At 41.7% G+C, this 20,566-nt stretch overlaps 1 protein-coding gene across 1 annotated transcript in view; it reads right to left on the bottom strand.

Annotated features, from left to right (window-relative positions):
- The window catches only part of LOC139789224 (guanine nucleotide-binding protein G(q) subunit alpha-like), a 138,909-nt gene that overhangs the window by 103,397 nt on the left and 14,946 nt on the right, over window positions 1–20,566 (bottom strand). The window contains exon 2 of the mRNA XM_071729729.1: window positions 2,347–2,531. Coding sequence (XP_071585830.1) covers window positions 2,347–2,531 — 185 coding nt within the window. The remainder of the gene's footprint in view (window positions 1–2,346; window positions 2,532–20,566) is intronic.

The following is a 20,566-nucleotide window of genomic DNA, read 5'->3' as shown; positions in this document are numbered from 1 at the left end:
GTGTCATCAGCAAGCGTGCTGAGGGTGCACTTAGTCCCACTGTCCATATTGCCAACAAAGATGTTAAACAGCCCCGGTCCCAGTACCCACTCCTGAGGAACACCACTCGTCACTGGTCTCCATTTGGACAGTGAGACATTGACCAGTACTCTTTGAGTGAGACCAGCCAGCCAGTTCCTTATCCACCAAGTGGTCCAACTGTCACATCCATGCCTGTTCAACTTAGAGACCAGGATATCATGCAGTGCTTTTCACAAGTCCAGGTAAATGATGTCAGTTCCTCTTCCCTTATCCACCAACACTGTAGCCCCATCATAGAAAGCCAACAGATTTGTCAGGCACAATTTGCCCTTGGTGAATCCATGCTGGTTGCCAACAACCACCTCCTCATTTTCCACGTGCCTTAGCAGAGCCTTCAGGAGGTTCTGCTCCATGATCTTGCAGGGCACAGATGGGAGAATGACTGGCCTGCAGTTCCCCGGGTCTTCCTTTTTTTCCCTTTTTGAAAATGGGGGTGATGTTTCCCCTTTTTCAGTCAGTGGGAACTTCATCAGACTACCACAACTTCTCAAATATAGATAGTGGCATAGTAAATTCATCTATCGGTTCCCTCAGGACGCTGGGAAGCATCTCATCAGGTCCCATGGACTTGTACACCTTCGGGTTCCTTAGCTAGTCTCAAACCTGGTCTGCCCCTAATGTGAGTGTTTCTTCATTCTCCCATGCCTTTGCCTTTTGTGACTTGGGCTGTGTCCCTTGAGCCCTTGCTGGTGAAGACTGAGTCAAAAAAGTCATTGAGTACCTCAGCCTTTTCCATATCCCACGTGACCAGGTCTCCCGTTTCCTTCAGGAGAGGGCCCACATTTTCCCTAGTCTTCCTTTTATCGCTGACATACCTATAGAAGCTTTTCTTGCCCCTGATGTCCCCAACCAGGTTTAATTCTATCAGGGCTTAAGCTTTTCTAACCTGATCCCTGGCTGCTTGGACCATTTCTCTGTATTCCTCCCAGGCTACCGGTCATTACTTCCACCCTCTATAGGCTTCCCTTTTATGTCTAAGTTTGTCCAGTAGTTCCTTGCTCATACACAGAGGCCTCCTGGCGTTTTGGCCTGACTTCCCCTTTGTTGAGATGCAGTACTCCTGAGTTTGGAGGAGGCGATTCTTGAATACTAACCATCTGTTGCTGAAACATTACAATATTCTCTCTGCAGAATGTATTTCCTGATATGAGATTCAAGTTAACAGCAAGTTCCCTTCCTGTGTTTTTCAGGTTGCAAGGGTAATGAGTTTGCTTTCAATGGATAAAAAGAAAAGGGGGAGGAGAGAAGACAAGTTTGCATTTTTAATTGCCTTGAACTAAAAAGTCCCAACTTTTTAAAGGGACTGCATCTAGAACATGACAACTTTAGCAAGTTTTACTTTACCCCATTCGTAGACACATGTATACAGCTATTCCAGTTTTAACTACTTCACTTCAGCTATATAAAAACATTCGCTATAAAATCAGCTGTCAATGCTAACAATAACTGTAGAATATATACTTTTTAGTGTAATATAAGGAAATAATTTACTGATTAATGATTATGATTTTCATATGCTATAGGAAATTAACAGTCAATACCAATTCTGAATAAAAATGTGTGCTTCACAATCAACTAAATTTTTAATTCAGTGCTTTATGTACTGAAAAAAATAGAGCTGAAATAAACATGCAAGTTGCCTTTCTAATACTAGTTATAACAGTTACACATTTTATTTTGATTTCTGAATGGAAAAAAAATGGAAGGAAGTTAGGCTAATCAAAGATAAACTTTACAAAATATTTAAATGTATTTTCTATTTCTAAATCTCAATGACATCATAACTTTCAAAAGAATTTGCTTATTCTAAGGCACTGTATCAGAAATTTTATTTCATTGTATACTCGCACACAAGCAGATATCCCCACCTATTTTTCTAATAATTTTATTTTTTCCCCTTATAATATTAATGGAAAAACTTAAGTAGTACTGGTACAGAGCAGAATAATGGCTTAAATTTGCTCTGGACAGAACATGGGCTGGGAGGAAAGGAAAAAAGACAACTAAAGTCAAAGATAAAAACCAGTGCACATTTCACCTGCCTGGTATGAGAATGCCCCCAGTCATCTTGTTAAGAACAGCACCTGTGTTAACAGAATAGTGCAAAGGGCAGAAAACTAGAGGCAGGACTGGAAAAACACCTTTTTTTCTAAATTTTAGGTAGAAGATAATTTGTACATGATGTATAATTTTATAGACCTTCAGAACATTTCTTAAACATAAAAGAGGAAAACTTTAATCTATGGAAATAAACAAGAATCTCACCTTATTATATTCATATTTATATGGAATTTTCAGGGTATCCATGGCTCTGATCATGGACTGCATTGCTGTAAATATATTCTGGTACACCAGTTTTGTAAAGCCCCTTTTGTCTTCATCAGAGTAACCTGATCCATGAATGATTCTCATCTGTTTGATGAACGTGCTTTTGCCACTCTCCCCTGTACCTGCAAGATAAAAATTAATATGCTTCAGACACTATACACAAATATGACTTTTCGGCACAAAGCAGATAGCTTGTTCACTGCAGGGCACAACATTGCCAAGCGGTTATTTACTCAAGAGGAAACTACAAACCAGTCCATAAGCCACCATTTCCTATGTTACATCCCTAAGAGAGAACTCTCACCCATCACCTTAAACCCTAGTAGAGCTCATATTATGGAGTTGACAGGAGAAAAAGTATGATTAAAGAAGTATGATACAACGCCCTATTATCAGTTCTGAGACATTACAATGTTAACACCAATATTTACATTTCTCAACTGACTTTTACTATTATGATAATAAATCTTTTAAAGATCAGTTTAAAACCATTACGACACATCCTGTCACTACAGGCACTGACAAAAAGTCTCTATCTTTCTTATAAGCCCCCTTCATAGAAAACGCGCAATAACGTCTCCCTAGAGCCTTTTCCAAGACGAACAATCCTGACTGTCTCGTCCTTTCATTCTTTCTTCATAGTAGATGTGGGTGTTCCAATCCTCTGACAATTTTTGTGGTCCTTCTCTGGACCCGCTCCAACAGGCCCGTGGCTTTCTTGTGCTGTGGACCCCAGAGCTGGATGCAGTACTCCAGGTGGGGTTTCATGAGAACAGAGCAGAGGGGGAGAATCACCTCCCTTGACCTGCTGGCAACTGATACTTTGGTTTAGAACCATTTTATTTTATGTTGCTTAGGGTCATGCAAAAGAAATAACATTATCATATAGGTTTAGAAGGTACTAAACATAAATGCAGATCAAGCTGTTTTTTCCAATATGACGGGTTAAGAATGTTTCTCCCATGCAGCTATTTGGAATCTCATTGTGCTATATAATATATTCCTGGGGAAGATGATAAAACTATCCCTCCTATAACTCTGTCCTGGTTTGGGCCAGGATAAAGGTAATTTTCTGTCTTGTAATTTTGCTTTCAGCTAAGTCTCTCATAAGTAGCTGTACTTGCTGAAAATAACAGCAATTTTCTCGGTCAGTGTCTGCTTCTAAGACTGATAAAGCTCCATGTTTATAGTTACTGCCGGAGACTGGTATGCAGAACCAAGGACACTGCTCAGTTCTGAGGAACATCTTGCCCTCCATAAGGAGAAAGGCTATGTTGCCTAATGCAGGTTTCATATGCTGGAAAGTGCCCTGCAATATTCTTCAAGGATTATACAGTGGCCTTAATTCACATCAAATCTACTTTCATTATTATAACAGAAAAGAATGCAACTCGGTATGTTCTCCCGGTGTATGTGACATAAAAATGTGATGGCAACAAGAAGGAAGAGATGGGAAAGGAAATTACTTCTTTAAAGAGAATATCCTGTGAGCAGTGCTGTCTCTTACTGTCATAGGAGTACAATTATAAAAGGAAGGGTGTATATCTTAAAACCCACGGTAGGCTGCTGGAAAACAGCCTTCTGGTTACTTTGGAGCAAGACAGAAATCTTTTGAAGGTAGCAGAACTATTAAATAGACAAACTAACAAAACTGAAAGCTGTCAAGAACTTAAACTAATTCATGGGCATTTCCCCACTGAATCCCTATCAATATTTGCGGCTTTTTACCCACACCATGCTTCAAGTTTCTGCCCCCCCCCCCCCCCCCATCTTATACCAACCATTACTTCTTTCTTTATTTTCATTTCAGATTAAGCAATACTCATCCAGATACACAGGAATAACTGTATATGAAGAGATTAACACATGGTAAATTCTTAGTTTTGTTTACTGAACCTTGTATATGGGTTGATAAGTTTACCGCCCTTTCAGAAAAACACAACTTCATTTGCTACTGCACTGCAAAATTCTTAGCATTCTTATTTTCTTGTGAAGCTCAGTTCAAGAGCCAGACGTTTAACCCTTTACTTCCTTTCAAGCTGCTAAACTGTTATGGATTCTTTTAGACAGCTTGAAAGCCAGCTAGCTTCTACGGTCTTGAACATAGGCTTATCACCAAAAAAATACCTATTTGGAAATAGCCAACTACTTTTCTGGACATAAGGCACATTTAAATTGAGTTCATTCTTTGACAGTATGCGAGTTTTTACTGACTCAGTGTCTCTGCTCGATTCAAAAGCCAAATGCATTTATCATGCAGTTCTTGAAAAACAGGGTTTGAAATAACTGCTTTGAGCTTTTCCCTTGTACATTATACAGGCTATTTTATATCACAGGTCCAGCTCCAGTAAGTGCCATGCTTGCTGCAGTTATGCTCATTGATTAATTTTGATACAGAATTAATTATTGCTTGTCACCGAGAGTATTTTTATATTGATATTTGGATTTCTGTGACCCCTTTTGTGAAGAGTGAGAAATATGGTACTGCATCATAAATCTATTTTCAAGAATAAATAAAGTACTCCCTATATTTTTCTTCCACTTTTAAAAACTATTCCTGAATTACAAGGCATTCTAGATGCCACTCACTATCAAATCCAATGGTTTCTCCACACAAACACTCAGGAAAATTAATTTGGCTTCACTTTTAAAATGTTAATTAAACCACTTTACACCATTGTGTAGACATAATAATTCAGTAAACGGTCAATGATTCAGATCAGCCTTTAGAAACTAAATCTACTCTTGAAAAAATTTATTATTAGAGAACTGTAGCATGGTTTGGGTTGGAAGGGACCCTAAAGATCATCTAATTCCAACCAAAAATTTCTTCCTAATATCTAACCTAAATCTTCCCTCTTCCAGTTTAAAACCATTTCCCCTTGTCCTATTGCTTCATGCCCTTATAAAAAGTCCCTCCTCAGCTTTCTCGTAGACCCACTTCAGGTACTGGAAAGCTGCATCAAGGTCCCCCCGGAGCCCTCTCCAGGCTGAAAATCCCCAACTTTTTCAGCCTGTCTTCATAGGAGAGGTGCTCCAGTCCTCTGATCATCTCTGGGGCCCTCCTCTGGACTCACGCCAAGAACTCCACGTCCTTTCTGTGTTGGGGGCTCCAGAACTGGACACGGTACTACAGGAGGGGGTTTCACGAGAGCAGAGTAGAGGAGGAGAATCACCTCCCTAGACCTGCTGGCCATGCTTCTTTAAATGTAGCCCAGGATACAGTTGGCTTTCTGGACTGCAAGTGCAAATTGCCATCTCACATTGAGCTTCTCATCAACCAACACCCCCAAGTCTTTTTCCTCAGGGCTGCTCTCAAGCCATTCTTTACCCAACCTGTATTTGTGCTTGGGATTGCCCTGACCCAGGTGCAGGACCTCGCACTTGGCCTTGTTGAACTTCATGAGGTTGGCATGGGCCAACCACGAGAGGTGGCTCTCAAGCATGTCAAGGTCTTCTGGATTGCCTCCCTTCCTTCCAGCGTGTTGACCGCACCACACAGCTTGGTGTCATCAGCAAGCGTGCTGAGGGTGCACTTAGTCCCACTGTCCATATTGCCAACAAAGATGTTAAACAGCCCCGGTCCCAGTACCCACTCCTGAGGAACACCACTCGTCACTGGTCTCCATTTGGACAGTGAGACATTGACCAGTACTCTTTGAGTGAGACCAGCCAGCCAGTTCCTTATCCACCAAGTGGTCCAACTGTCACATCCATGCCTGTTCAACTTAGAGACCAGGATATCATGCAGTGCTTTTCACAAGTCCAGGTAAATGATGTCAGTTCCTCTTCCCTTATCCACCAACACTGTAGCCCCATCATAGAAAGCCAACAGATTTGTCAGGCACAATTTGCCCTTGGTGAATCCATGCTGGTTGCCAACAACCACCTCCTCATTTTCCACGTGCCTTAGCAGAGCCTTCAGGAGGTTCTGCTCCATGATCTTGCAGGGCACAGATGGGAGAATGACTGGCCTGCAGTTCCCCGGGTCTTCCTTTTTTTCCCTTTTTGAAAATGGGGGTGATGTTTCCCCTTTTTCAGTCAGTGGGAACTTCATCAGACTACCACAACTTCTCAAATATAGATAGTGGCATAGTAAATTCATCTATCGGTTCCCTCAGGACGCTGGGAAGCATCTCATCAGGTCCCATGGACTTGTACACCTTCGGGTTCCTTAGCTAGTCTCAAACCTGGTCTGCCCCTAATGTGAGTGTTTCTTCATTCTCCCATGCCTTTGCCTTTTGTGACTTGGGCTGTGTCCCTTGAGCCCTTGCTGGTGAAGACTGAGTCAAAAAAGTCATTGAGTACCTCAGCCTTTTCCATATCCCACGTGACCAGGTCTCCCGTTTCCTTCAGGAGAGGGCCCACATTTTCCCTAGTCTTCCTTTTATCGCTGACATACCTATAGAAGCTTTTCTTGCCCCTGATGTCCCCAACCAGGTTTAATTCTATCAGGGCTTAAGCTTTTCTAACCTGATCCCTGGCTGCTTGGACCATTTCTCTGTATTCCTCCCAGGCTACCGGTCATTACTTCCACCCTCTATAGGCTTCCCTTTTATGTCTAAGTTTGTCCAGTAGTTCCTTGCTCATACACAGAGGCCTCCTGGCGTTTTGGCCTGACTTCCCCTTTGTTGAGATGCAGTACTCCTGAGTTTGGAGGAGGCGATTCTTGAATACTAACCAGCTTTCTTGGGCCCCTCTTTCCTCCATCCCTCCAGGGCTCTATCCCACCGTACCCTACCAAAGCAGGTCCTTGAAGAGGCCAAGGTCTATTTTCCTGACTTCCAGGGTAAAAAGGTTGCTGTGCGCCCTCCTTGCTGACCTAAGGATGTTGAACTACACCATTTTATGGTCACTGCAGCCAAGGATGCCCTTGAGCTTCACATTCACCACCAGCCCCTCCTTCTTGGTGAGAACAAGGTCCAGCATAGCACCTATCCTCGTTGGCTCCTCTACTATGTGGAGAAGGAAATTAAAAGTCAACGCATTGCAGAAACCTCAGATTAGAAACAGATTGCTTATACCCTGCTGTGTTGTCCCTCCAACAGATACTGGGTTGGTTGAAGTCCCCCATGAGGACTAGGGCTTGTGAACATGAGGCTACTCCTGTCCATCAACAGAAGGCCTCATCCGCTCGTTCTTCCTGGTTGGGTGGCCTGTAGCAGATCCCCACTATAATGTCCCCTGTCTTCCCTTTAATCCTGATCCATAAACTCTCTGTCAGCTTCTCCTCCATCCCCAGGTGGAGCTCCATGCACTTTAGCTAGTCATTGACAGACAGGGTGACACCCCTTCCTCATCTCCTCTGCCTGTCCTTCCTAAAGAGCCTGTATCCTTCCATTCCAACACTCCAGTCATGGAAGCCATCCCACCATGTCTCTGTGGCAGCCCCGCAGGCATGTACACTTCTCTAACTCCTCTTGTTTATTACCCATGTTGCTACATGCATTTGCACAGAGGCATTAAAGTTGGGTCAAAATGAAGCTGGCTTACTGACTGAAGGGCAATTAACAGGTTGGGGGCCCTCATCAGCACCCAGTTGGACTAACCTTGGTTCATCATCCCACAGCTTCACAGAATCATAGAATTGTCACTGTTGGAAAAGACCTCTAAGGTCACTGCATCCAACCGTCAACCCAGAAAACACCCAAAACTAAACAAATCACCATCCCACTAAAGCATGTCCTGAAGTACCTCATCTACACGGTTTTTTAATACCTCCTGGGATGGTGACTCTACCACCACCCTGGGCAGTCCTTTTGGGTTGGAAGGGACCCTAAAGATCATCTAATTCCAACCAAAAATTTCTTCCTAATATCTAACCTAAATCTTCCCTCTTCCAGTTTAAAACCATTTCCCCCTGTCCTATCGCTTCATGCCCTTATAAAAAGTCCTCAGCTTTAGCTTTCCAAACCTGATCCCTGTCTGCTTGGACTATTTCTATGTATTCCTCCCAGGCCACCTGCCATTACTTCCGCCCTCTGAAGAAATTATTTTTACATCTTATAGTCTCCCAGAGCTCCTTGTTCATCCATGCAGGTCTGCTGTCATTCTTGTGTGCCTTCCTCTTTCTTGGGATGCATTGCTCCTCGGGTTGGAGGAGGCAATTCTTAATTATTGACCAGCCCTCTCGGGCTCTTCTCCTTTATCCCTGACCCATAAGATCTCAGTCAGCTCCTCATCCATCCCCAGGCAGAGCTTCATGGATTCCAGCTGGTCATTGATGTAGAGGGTGACACCCTTTCTTTTTCCCTTTCCTGTTCTTCCTTAAGAACTTATACCTATCCATTACCACACTCCAGTTATAGGAGTCATTCTGCCACATCTCAGTGATGCCAATAACATCATAGCCTTGTAGGTATGCACATGTTTCTAGCTCCTTCTGCTTATTTCCCATGCTGCATGTATTTGCATAGAGGCATTTAAGTTGGGTCCCCACTGAAGCTCTTACTGGCTGGAATTCAATTCTCCATTTCAAGTGGTGACTACATTATTGTTGTCCTGCCGCACAATGGCTTCTAGCTCCTCCTGCTTTCCTATGGCTGAAAAAAAGAGTGTAATATTCCAATTCTTCTGTAAAACTATTAGCAGCACTACAGAGCACCGCATTATTATAGTAACAGCATTCACCTGCAGTCCCCATTCAGCCAGACTAGCTTGGATTCAGCTCCATTTTGTTAACCTGCTCACCTGAGTTATTTTAGTAGCTAAAAGGAAAATGGTTTCCAGCCTTTTCAGACAAATCAAAACTAATGGTTCTAATACCCCCCATTCTCAAGAAAAGCTGCTGATTCTCATTATAATTACCTATAATTACCTAATGTGCTGACAGTACATTTTTATTTAGATTTTATTTAGTTTTATGTAACCTTGTATATACCAAATGAGCAACTCCTCAAAGTTTTTAGAATTTTTAAATAGTTTTATAGAAATTATATACAGATACACATAAAATATTAGTATAATAAACAAATACTACCTAATTAAAAGGTATTAAAAAACATAAGACAATCTCAATCAGAACACAATGGGAATTATAGATGCCTTTCAATAACAGTATCTACTCACTGATACTTTTACAGTATGAGAAGTCTTAATAAATCCAAGAATTACAAGCACTGAGTTACAACTACTGTTTTATTCAAACAGCATCAGCTCTAGTGAACAAGCTATAATGAGGTAGAACTTTATGTATCTTACAAAAAGCCATCTCTTTTCTCTCCCAAAGTTTCTTCATAGTTCTGCTCTTTGTTGAAATGGTATGTGGCTTTTTGTTTAATAGAAGTCCACAAGCTGTTGACTGGCATAAATGTAGATTATTGAAATTATAAATCCTGCTTTATCTCTGCATCTGAGGAAAAATTCAAAATTCACTTAAGTCACTGGCTAGTTAAGGTTTTTATTTTATAAGCATTTCAATATCTTTACTTTTCACTACTTGCTTCTAGTTTTGCAGAACTGACTCAAGTATATTTCTAGTCATTTCCTTACGGAACAATAAACTTAATGATATGCTGAAGTAGGGAATCAGTCCCTATTCTGATATTCTGACAAAGAATCATAATGCAATTTCAGGTCACACAAGGAGGGGGGAGGACTTGTAGCTTTTTTGTCAGGATTTTTGTTTGCATGTTTTTTTCAAAAGAAACTTTTACTTTCAGGAAGTAAAGATTTATATGTCATTCCTTTGCACAACAGTCAAATGAGAAGTGTTCAAGTCCAAATTTTTAGCTTACATTTTCAGCTATTACATTGATATACACATAAGTCAATATTCTTCATACATTTTTTTATACTATAATTTCAGTTCAACCAAAAAAACCCAAGCAACCAGGCACATGAACAGCTGTCAACAACAACAACATCTGTCAAATTGCTTTTTTAAAATTACACCAAGCCTGGAAGTCCTTCTTCAGCAACTGTAAGAAGGCTCATGTGCATTAACTTGAGAAGGAAACATAATGGTTCTTAAATTCTTTTAAGCTAAACATAGAAAAAAAATTTGATTAATTGTAGTCTCTAAATCAGATAAAATGGATTTAGAAGCTACAGTTTAAGTGTGATTGGAACATATGAAAATACCTTTTGAAAAACAAACTCTGGGAAATACAACAGAAGTTAAGAATATTTTCTTTGTTCTCAGGCCTACCCTGGACACATGGAAACTACAGATAACAGCTTATAATGACTGAAAAAAAAATAGCCTAGCCCTTTTTGATGTATAAAAAAGTAACAGCATAACAATACTGTTGCCCTAAAGGTCTTCAATCTTTTATTATAGAAGTCCATTTGAAAGCTCTCATTTTTCAACACAAGTTCTTCACAGACTGTGCACCATTCAGGCACAGCTCCTTCATACAAACCCACTCCCAGCTGTTCATTATCCCCTTGAAGATCTTTGAACCATGTAATTGAAGGACCATTTTCAATAATAATAATAAACCACTTCATGATCTCTTACCAATTTTACTGATTTCAGTAGTACAGTAAATACACAATCGTACTTCTTCAAAAAATTAAGTTACAGATCAGCTTGGAAAAATAACTTAAGGTAAAACGAAAATGATCTCAGGAAAGGTAATCACAGAAACCTTGCTGAGGATTTTATTCTTACATCCTTACTCTTTAAATAGTTCCAACAGATTACTGCAAACTATTTCTTTATTAATGTGAATAAGGGTAGAAAACTTGGAGATAAAAAGAATATATTGCTAGGGGTTTTAATAATTTCAGAGACATTCTTTAAAAATAAAGAATAAAAAGCATTAGATGCTTTAGAAAAATTTAGCACATTACTTAGTAACTCAAATATCTAAATAGCAACCAAGCTGGTGAAGGGTCTGAAAACAAGTCCTAAGAGGAGAGGCTGAGAGAACTGGGTTTGCTTAGTTTGGAGAAGAGGAAGCTGAGAGGAGCCCTTCTTGCTCTCTACAACTACCTGAAAGGAGGTTGTACGTAGGCAGGGGTTGGTCTCTTGTCCCATGTAACCTTTGATAGGACAAGAGGAAATGGACTCAAGCTGTGCTAGGGGAGGTTCAGATTGGATATTAGGAAGAATTTCCTTACGAAAAGATTGGTCAGGCATTGGAACAGGCTGCTCATGGAGTTGGTGGAGTCACCGTCCCTGAAGCATTCAAAGAACGTGTAGACGTAGCCCTTGAGGATATGGTTTAGTTGGCTGGAGGTGCTGCTTTGATGGTTGGACTTGATGATCTCAGAGGTCCTTTCCAACCTTAATGATTCTATGATTCTGTGATTCTAAGAATACTGTTGTGCAGCTACACATATTACCTAGGTCAAAGTTAATTTAAAGGCTGTGTGAACATACCTGCACATGCGAAGAGAAACAGGAGGGGAGCTGTCTTTTGTTTCTTCCTGTCTCATTTTAGTGGTCAGGGTGAAAAAAACCCAGAAAATATAATTGTTCTCTATCACTCCCCTCCACCCTCCCAAGGAAAGATAAAAGGGGAAAAAGGAAGAGAGACTTCAAGGATGGAAATTAAACTGGAACAGGTTTATTGGAACAGGGAAAGGGCAGTAGCACATGGCATGAGGAGGAGCAAATATATATACAAATATTTACAAAACCTAACCTTGATGATAGCAGAGCTAGGTGTCTGAGAGTCCCTTGTGGCAGGGCTGACTTGTGAGAGGAGTCCACGGCTCTTCCCAGCACCCGATAAATTTGGGTTCTGAAGAGCATGTGGTTATCTGATGGAAAAGCAGAAGACCTCCGAGCACAGGGAAGCAGCAAGGAAGAAGGGAGCAGGAAAACGGGGTTGGACTTCCAGTCCTCCTGGCTTTTAGAGTATAGCAGGAAATGGGAGGGAATACTGACCCCTCTCTGTTCCGCCACTCCTGAAACCCTCAGGATCCTAAAGACCTTCTTATCCAGGTCCTTGTCTTGGTACTAAAAAATTAGCCTGACAAAAAGACTGCCTGATTCTTTTTGTTTGCAGTTTCCCCAGCTTGCTTTCTTATTTTTAAAAATACATTAATTCTTATCACCGACTACTTCAGTGATGCTTCCCTTGAACTCAGTGATGTGAACTGACAGTAGTTATAACCATTAACTGAAAGACAAATCAAATTAAAAAAGATTGGTAATTTAGATGTCAAGAAATTACTAAATAGCTTTTACATTGCCTGATTAAATTATAAAAATAATAAAAACTTACCTCTCATGAGAGAGAGTCCTTCATGAATGACTCCAACATGAGTCCCTCCCACGAGGTGCAGTCTTTGAGGAACAGATTGCTCCAGCGTGGACTGCCCACAGAGTCACAGCCTGCTTTGGGAACAGTCACCTCCCCTGGCACAGGATCCTCCACAGCTATAGATCCACATCTGCCCACTATGATCCTTCAGGGATTGCTCCACGATGCTCCACTATGTTTTGCAGGGGAATAGCCTGCCATCTCACCACAGGCTGCAGGGAAATCTATGCTCAGGCACCTTCTTCCCCCTCCTTCCTCATTGACCTTGGTGGTTTTGCTCTGGCATTGCTCTCACCTCCTCTTCAGGTCTTTTTGCAGTTTTATTTTCCCTTTCTTGTATATATTACTTGCAGAGGTGCATCCAGCTTCCCATATCTCCTTGGCCTTGGCCAGAAGCAGGACAAGAATTGAAACCCAGGGAGCCTCCAGCAGCTTCTCCTGTGCCTCCAAAACACCACTGTGCTAACCAAATACAGGAGTCCTTCTCCCTTAGGAGGATGGAGCAGCAGAAAACAACCTGGGACAAACCCCATTCCCCATCCTCCTGTTCTGCTGGGGGGGAGGAGGTAGAAAAATCAGGAGCAAAGTAATTTGAGCCCAGGAAGAAGGGAGGGGTAGGGTAAGGTATTTAATTTTTTTTTTTTCTCTTTGTCCTGTTTTGATTTTGATGTCAGTTATTAATTGAAATATGCAAAATTTTAGGGGGGGGGAAATCCCATTTGGGGGAAAATCACATGAAAGAGAACAAGAGAGACACGCAGAATAAAAATAGGGCTCACATAACAGTGCAGCAGTGAGAATTAGACAAATCTAGATTCCAATTAGAGAAAAAAATATTTTTTCCCCAAGTTGAGTCTGGTTTTGTCTTGTGACCATAATTGGTGAGTGAAGCCTTCCTAGTCTGTCTCTACCCTTGATCAATTTAATTGGATTTTTCTCTTCCCCATCCCACAGTGCAGGGAGGGGTGAGCCATTGATAAGGACAGGAAGTGTTTTTATCTTTTGTTATCTAGAAAAGGGGGAGGGTTTTACACAAAGGGAATTTGCTGGTAGCAGACAGAGAGCATCTGAGCACTGGGAAGAGCTGAATTTAGAACGTTCAAGCATTATTTATCAGGATGTGTTAGCACTGTTCTGGGCTTTTGTGCACAGTATCATTAAGTACTTCACAAGTACTTCACATGTAGCATTAGAGGCATTGCCAAACTAGGTGTACCTGAGTTGGAAAGTCACAATCCTGCTGTGACCACTCCCTTTGTAATTATTTGCCAAACCCCTTGCACAGTGATTGTGATGTCAGTGATACTGACACCAGGTGAATACTGAAGGCCTCTTGGCTTGCAGTCAACTACTTGAAGCTACATTCTGCCTCAATGCCGTAGATGTTCAGGGCTCAGTTGAAATGTAGCCCTAGGCTACCCAATAGAGCCCATAATCCAGAGTAACAAGCTATCCTGCTGTCCACCTCACATGACAGACTACCAGCACAGAGGCTGCTACTCCTTGAAAAGAAGCATGCTGGACTACTACAGCTGGAAGTACTCCAAATTGCAGAACTGAGTTTCATTGATTTTCCTGAAATAGCTACAGTAGGACAGGAACGTCTGCAAAATAATCTTTTTTTAATCCCTGAGCACAAGAGCAACTGATAAGTGAGGGGCAGCATAGTAAGATTCCAGCCACACTAATTAAGGGTCTGGGTAAACTGGCAACATAGCTCATACACATCTGCAAGATGATGCTGCAGCACACTCATTGTGGACTTGTTAACCCCAAACTCTGTGCTCACCAAGCAGAATGAGGCAGGGGTTTAAATGTTCTACTAGACAAGGAAACTAATTTTCAGAGAGTACAGGAGCTCATGCTTCATGTGTCAGTACTGGAGAGCAGGAGTCAAATCCCAACCATGCTTCAGCTGTGTTCATCTACATCTGAGAATTATGCACAACCTGCTAGTCACCACAGGCACATAGGACAATAGTCCCGTGGGCCCAAAATCCTCATCTTAGTAAGATTAAGTCTGTCTACAACGAAAAGCTAGACTATGATCAGAGAGAGTCACTTGCTCACTTCTCCCACTGCTGGATGAGGAAAAGAAGAGCAAAAGCTGAAAACTTGTGGATCAAGATAAAGACAGTTCAGTAGATGAAGTAAAAGCTACACATGCAAGCAAAGCAAAAAGAAGAATTAATTCACTACTTCCCACCAGCAGACAGATGTCCAGCCACTTCCTGGAAAGCAGGGTCTCAGCATGTACAATGGTTATTTGAGAAGACAAATGCCATCACCATTAACATTTCCCATTTCCCCCTTCCTCCTCCTTTCTCAGAGCTTCTATTGCTGAGCATAACATCATGTTATGGAATAGCTGTTCTGTCTGTGTCCCCTCCAAACTTCATATACCCCCTGCCCTTCCCCACTTGGAAAAAGAGAGAAACTCTTGACACCATGAAAGCACTGCTCAGCATTGACAAAATATTGGTGTTTTCAACACCATTTCAGTCACAAATCAAAAACACAGCACCATACAGGCTGCTATGAGGAAAATTAACTTCATCCCAGCCAGACTCAATACAAGCATTTAATTTGTGATACTAGTTTTGCCCTGCTTTATGAGATGAAGTGGCACACATAGTGCTTAGTAAATCCAGTATCAGTGTAAAAAATAAAATATAATGGTCCCATTTTAGATCCTCGGTTTTTGAAACCTGATAGGTTCCTAAAAGCACAAAGAATGATAGTGTCTTTCCCATCTTTTATGCATTTGAGTTTTTCTGGACTTATAAGTTAGCATTTGCTACTATGAAAACCTCCTGTCTGACATTCTGGCTGATTTCCATTTACTTAGAAAACATGGATTGAAATCGTTTCAGACATTCCTATCCAACATTTTCTAACATGAGCAAGAGAATTAACAGTCAAATTAAAGACTTAAGAGTTGAAACACTCTCCTGCAATGGATTTGTAGAATAAGGAGCAAAGCAACTTTCCTTAACTTACATAAATGTTCTCACTCAGTACAAGGACTCTTACCAAAGATTATGTGGCACTTGACTTTGCACCTAGTAGAGCAATGAACTAGCCAAGTGCCAGTATGTGGTGCGCTAGCAGCCAGTAAGCATACAGCTCAGGTAAAACAACAAACATATGAAAAGGACTATGCAATAATGCAAGTTCTGTGCCATAAATGAAAATATTGTGATGTCTGAAATATTTGTTCTAATGGAAAATTTCAAAATGTACCTAGACACATTTCCTTCCACACTTGCTCTATTTATAAAGCCATGAGCAAGGAGGTGATTTTTTGGGGGTTGAAATCATGGCTAATTTCTAAATTCTAAACTAATTCAAACTCTTTGCTAGGATTTAGCTTGAAGTTGCCTAAACCCATGCAGAAAAACAATTGATCCACATTTAGCAACATTTATCAAGATCAGAACTCTATTTTGAGTTAAGAATCTAAGTGCACTTATCTCTTTGTAGAAGAGAGAAAATTTTTTTCAAAAAGAAAGGAAAATAAGATCTTTCAAATGCTGACTGCCTTTTCCATTTTCCCTCAAGAAAAAACAAAACAAAACAAAAACCAACAAAACCCCACCTCCTTTAATAGACTCTTGAGAGATCGTGGTGAATCCTAAAGCGTTTTAACAAGAACCACCATGTTATTTTTCTAGATCTAATACAAAAGTATAGATCAGGACAGCATCTTGGGAAGACATTCAGTACAACTACTTGTTCCAAGAAAAACCCTAGTCTAACACCATTCCTAACAGATGCTTCTCAGATAAAGGGACAACACACAGCTCAGCTGTGAAGACAAGTGATACAAACTCTCCTATTCAGGTTCATTGACCCTGGCCAGCAGGTGAGCCCTCATCTAGTCACTCCCCCAGCAGCATGGGGGAGAGAATCAGAAGGGCCAAGGCAAAAACCAATAAACAAACAAACAAAAAAAAACCAGTGGGCTGAGATAAGGAGAGATTAATAAGTGAAGGATAAAGAAGTGATGCAAAATCAATCATTACCTAAGTAATGTGTAGTTTGGAAAACCTACAGACACAGACACTTTTACTGATGTGATAAGGTAAAGAATTTCCCTTCAGTCAATTCAGATCAGCTGTCCTGACTGCATCCCCTCCCCAACCTCTTCCCACCCCCAGCTTACTCCCTGTGTTGGGTCTGTGTGGCAGGGCTTTGATAGCAAAGCCACAGGAGTGGCTCCTGTGAAAAGCTGCTGGAATCTCCCCTAGCACCAAAATCCAGACCCATGTCTAGCCAAGGCTGAGCCCATCCACGACATTGAATATAACTCTGCAATTAACATATTTAAGAAAGGGAAAATGAAACTGCTGTAAGACCTGTGGGGCAGAGGAGAGAAAAAGGTGAGAACACCACCCATGCAGAGATACCAAAGTCAGTGAAGAAGGAGTGAGAGTTGCCAGAGCAGAGATTCCTTTGCAGCCTATGATGAGATAGCAGGCTGTCCCCCTGCAGACCATGGAGGAGCATGGTGAAGCAGATATGCACCTGCAGCCCATGGTGCACCAGGGGAGGTGGCTGCTCCCAAAGCAAGCCATGACTCTGTGGGCAGCCCATGCTGGAGCAGTCTGTTCCTGAGGGACTGCACCTCATGGGAGAGATGCATGTCAGAGGAGTTCATGAAGGACTCTCGTGGGAGGGACCCTGCGTTGGAGCAGGGAAAGACTGTGAGGAGTCCTTCTCCCTGAGGAGGAAGGAGCAGCAGAAAACAACATGCGAGAAACTGACCATAAACCCCATTCCCCATCCTCCTATGCCACTGATGAGGAGGTAGAGAAATCGGGAACAAAGTAATTTGGGATGGAGAAAAAGGGATGGGTGAGGTAAGGTATTTAAAATCTGTTTTTGTTTTCTCATTGTCCTGCTCTTATTTGATCAGTGAGTCTGTTTTACCAGTGACCATAATTAGTGAGTTAAACCCTCCTTATCCTTGTCTCTATCCAGGAGTTTTAGTTGAATTTTGTCCTTCCCATTCCACCGGGGGGTAGGGGGGGGGAGGAAGGGGTGAGTGAGCAGCTGTGTGGTTCTTTGTTATTGGCTGGGCCTAAACTGTGACACTCCCTCAGGCAGCAGAATGAGAAAGAGATACGGCCATGATGCTGTGCAAGCACTGATTATCAGTAGCTAAAACATTGGTGACCAAAACAATCTAAACACCAGTCTAAAACACAGTACCATATAGGCTGCTATGAGGAAAATCAGCTCAGTCCCAGCCAGATGCAGTACACCTATCTTTTCTATACATACATTAGGCATCACCTCCCCTCCACAGAAAGATGGGCTTTTCTAAACCATGTCGTTCTTAACAGTAGTTTGTTGAATACTTATGCTTGAATGGACTAAGCAGAGGAGAAATTCTGTTTCATTGGTCTTGTTTGTTTCTGGCACAGTTACACCACCTTCTCAAACAAAACAACAAGGGCATTTTTCTGTTGGCAAGTGCATCTGCACAGGAGTTCTGTGAAAAAGCTCTGTAGTACTGACCCAGCTCTAAACATTAAGCTTAGTATGTAAATTACATAGCTTATTTATTCAAAGCAATTTTTCTTTTCAAACCCCACAAAGAAAAAAAACTTTAAACAATTACCTTTCAGTTTATCCTCTATATCAACATTATTCTTAGGGGGAAGCAATTTGCTTTCAGATCATTTAAGATTTAATCCTAATTTTATATTTGTGTCACCAGATGAAAGTACAAATTGGGAGAGGAGTGGTGAGAGAGCAGCCCTGCTGGTTGACAGCCTGGTAAAAGGGCAGGGAAGCATGCACTCTGAGGAGCAGCTGACAGCTGAGGACTTTGGACTTGCCTAGTTTGGAGAGGAGGAAGGTAATGGGTGACCTCATTGCTCTCTACAGCTTCCTGAGGAGGGGAAATGGAGCAGGGGATGCTGGTCTCTCTGCTATCCATTTACAGGATGAATAGGAATGATTGAAATCTGCACCAAGGAAGGTTCAGACTTGACCTTAGGAAACATTTCTTTACTGAGAGGGTGGTCAAACACTGTAAAAGGCTTCCTAGAGAGGTGGTCGATGCCCCAAGCCTCTTGGTGTTTAAGAGGCATTTGGACATTGGCCTTTAATATTAAACTTTTGGTCAGCCCTGAATTGGTCATGCAGTTGGACTAGATGATTTTTGTAGCTCCCTTCCAATTGGGAAAGGTCTACTGTATTCTTAAATTTAGCTTATGTAGCTTGGGAAAAAAAACCAAACCCACACCAACAAAACAACCAATAAAAAAAATCCAACAACCCACAACACAAAAACCCCACATTTATGTTGTTCCTGGAAATTCCCCAGTAACTTGTTGTCCTGGTTTGGGCCAGGATAGAGCTAATTTTCTGTCTTGTAATTTCACTTTCAGCTATGTCTCTCATAAGCAGCTGCACTTGCTGAAATTAACAGCAAGTTTCTCAGTCAGTGTCTGCTTTTAAGACTGATAACGCTTGATGTTTATAGTTACGGCTGGAGAATGTTATGCAGAACCAAGGTCACTGCTCGGTTCTGAGGAACATCTTGTGCTCCGGAAAGAGAAAAGGAATAAAGGGGGTCACACCTGCAACCCTTCTTTAGGGAGGGGAGGACAAGATAAATGACCAAAATTCACCAGAGAATTCCATACCATATGTGTCATACTCAGTATAAATTTGAGGGATGACAAGGGTCAAGCCCGTTCCTTCAGCCTTCCTCCTCACCCTTTGCCCTTCTTTGCTTCGGCATCCTGGGAGGATTCTGTCCATTTGTCTGCCTTTGGTCCTGATCTGTGCCGGCCTGAATCTGTGTGTTCCTGCCTCCAGTCAACTGCTGCCGACTCCAAGAGTCCAGCCTGGACTTTCCCAGGGCTGGCTGCCCTGCAGCCTCAGTGGTGATGAGAGCATTACTTGGGGAAAGGGGGGAGGAATGTGATATCATCTTTCTGTATATTTGTACACATGTAATAATTTTTCCTTTTTATGGTTACTGTTTCATTAAAGCTGTGTAGTTTAGTTTCCAACCCATAAGTCTCTCTCCCTTATTCTCTCTCCAATCTTTATCAAGTGGGGGAATAATAGCATGTTATACTGTTAATTGCCAGCCAAACATTAAACCATTACACTTGTAAAACTTTCCAAACTGTATTATCAATTAGATTTATGCCCTTCAGTATTAATGTATCTCCTTTATTTGCACAGGGTTAACACAATATTTTAAGTCAAACTTTCTAAAAAAGTAGAGAAAATAAAAGGTGAATGTTTAAAATCTTCACATAATTTTATTAGCAAAAGCTGTTCCTACAGTCTTGTTCACATAAGAGAACACCTCTTTCAAGTGTTATTCCATTGAGCATAGCAAGAAACACACATCTACCTTAAAATGCTATTTTCACACCTTCCTGGGATTAATTTCACATTGATTGTCACAGAATTGTCACAGTTGGAAAAGACCTCTATGTCACGGCTTAGCAGTTTGGGCAGACCAAAACTGAAGGACAGAATTGCTCTCTATCCACACACACAAAGGGAAGATAAAAGGGAAATAAAGACCAGAGACTTTTCAGTTTCCAGCTTAAACAACTGGAGACAGATTTACAAGCACAGGGGAAAGGCAATAACAAAAGGGATAAAGCAACAAAGAACGCAAAATATACAAATATATAAATACACACAACCTGAACTTGATAGGGGCAGGGAAAGGTGCCTGAGGGCCCCTTGTGGTAGGGCCAATGCAGGAGGGGGGGCTCTAAGGTTCTTCCCAGCACTCAATACATGTGGACTGTGAAGAGCACATGGCGATCGCAGCGGAACAGCAGCGCAGACAGCAGCGGAAAGGCTGCTGGTCTGCCTGACCTTTATAGAGTACGGGAAGGAAATGGGAGGGAACAGACCTTTCTGGGTTCCACCCTTCTCAGAGTCTGAAAGCCCTC

Source organism: Heliangelus exortis, chromosome W (assembly GCF_036169615.1).
Source record: "Heliangelus exortis chromosome W, bHelExo1.hap1, whole genome shotgun sequence".
In the NCBI taxonomy this organism is placed as follows: Eukaryota; Metazoa; Chordata; class Aves; order Apodiformes; family Trochilidae; genus Heliangelus; species Heliangelus exortis.
This window is presented reverse-complemented; position numbering and strand designations above follow the sequence as displayed.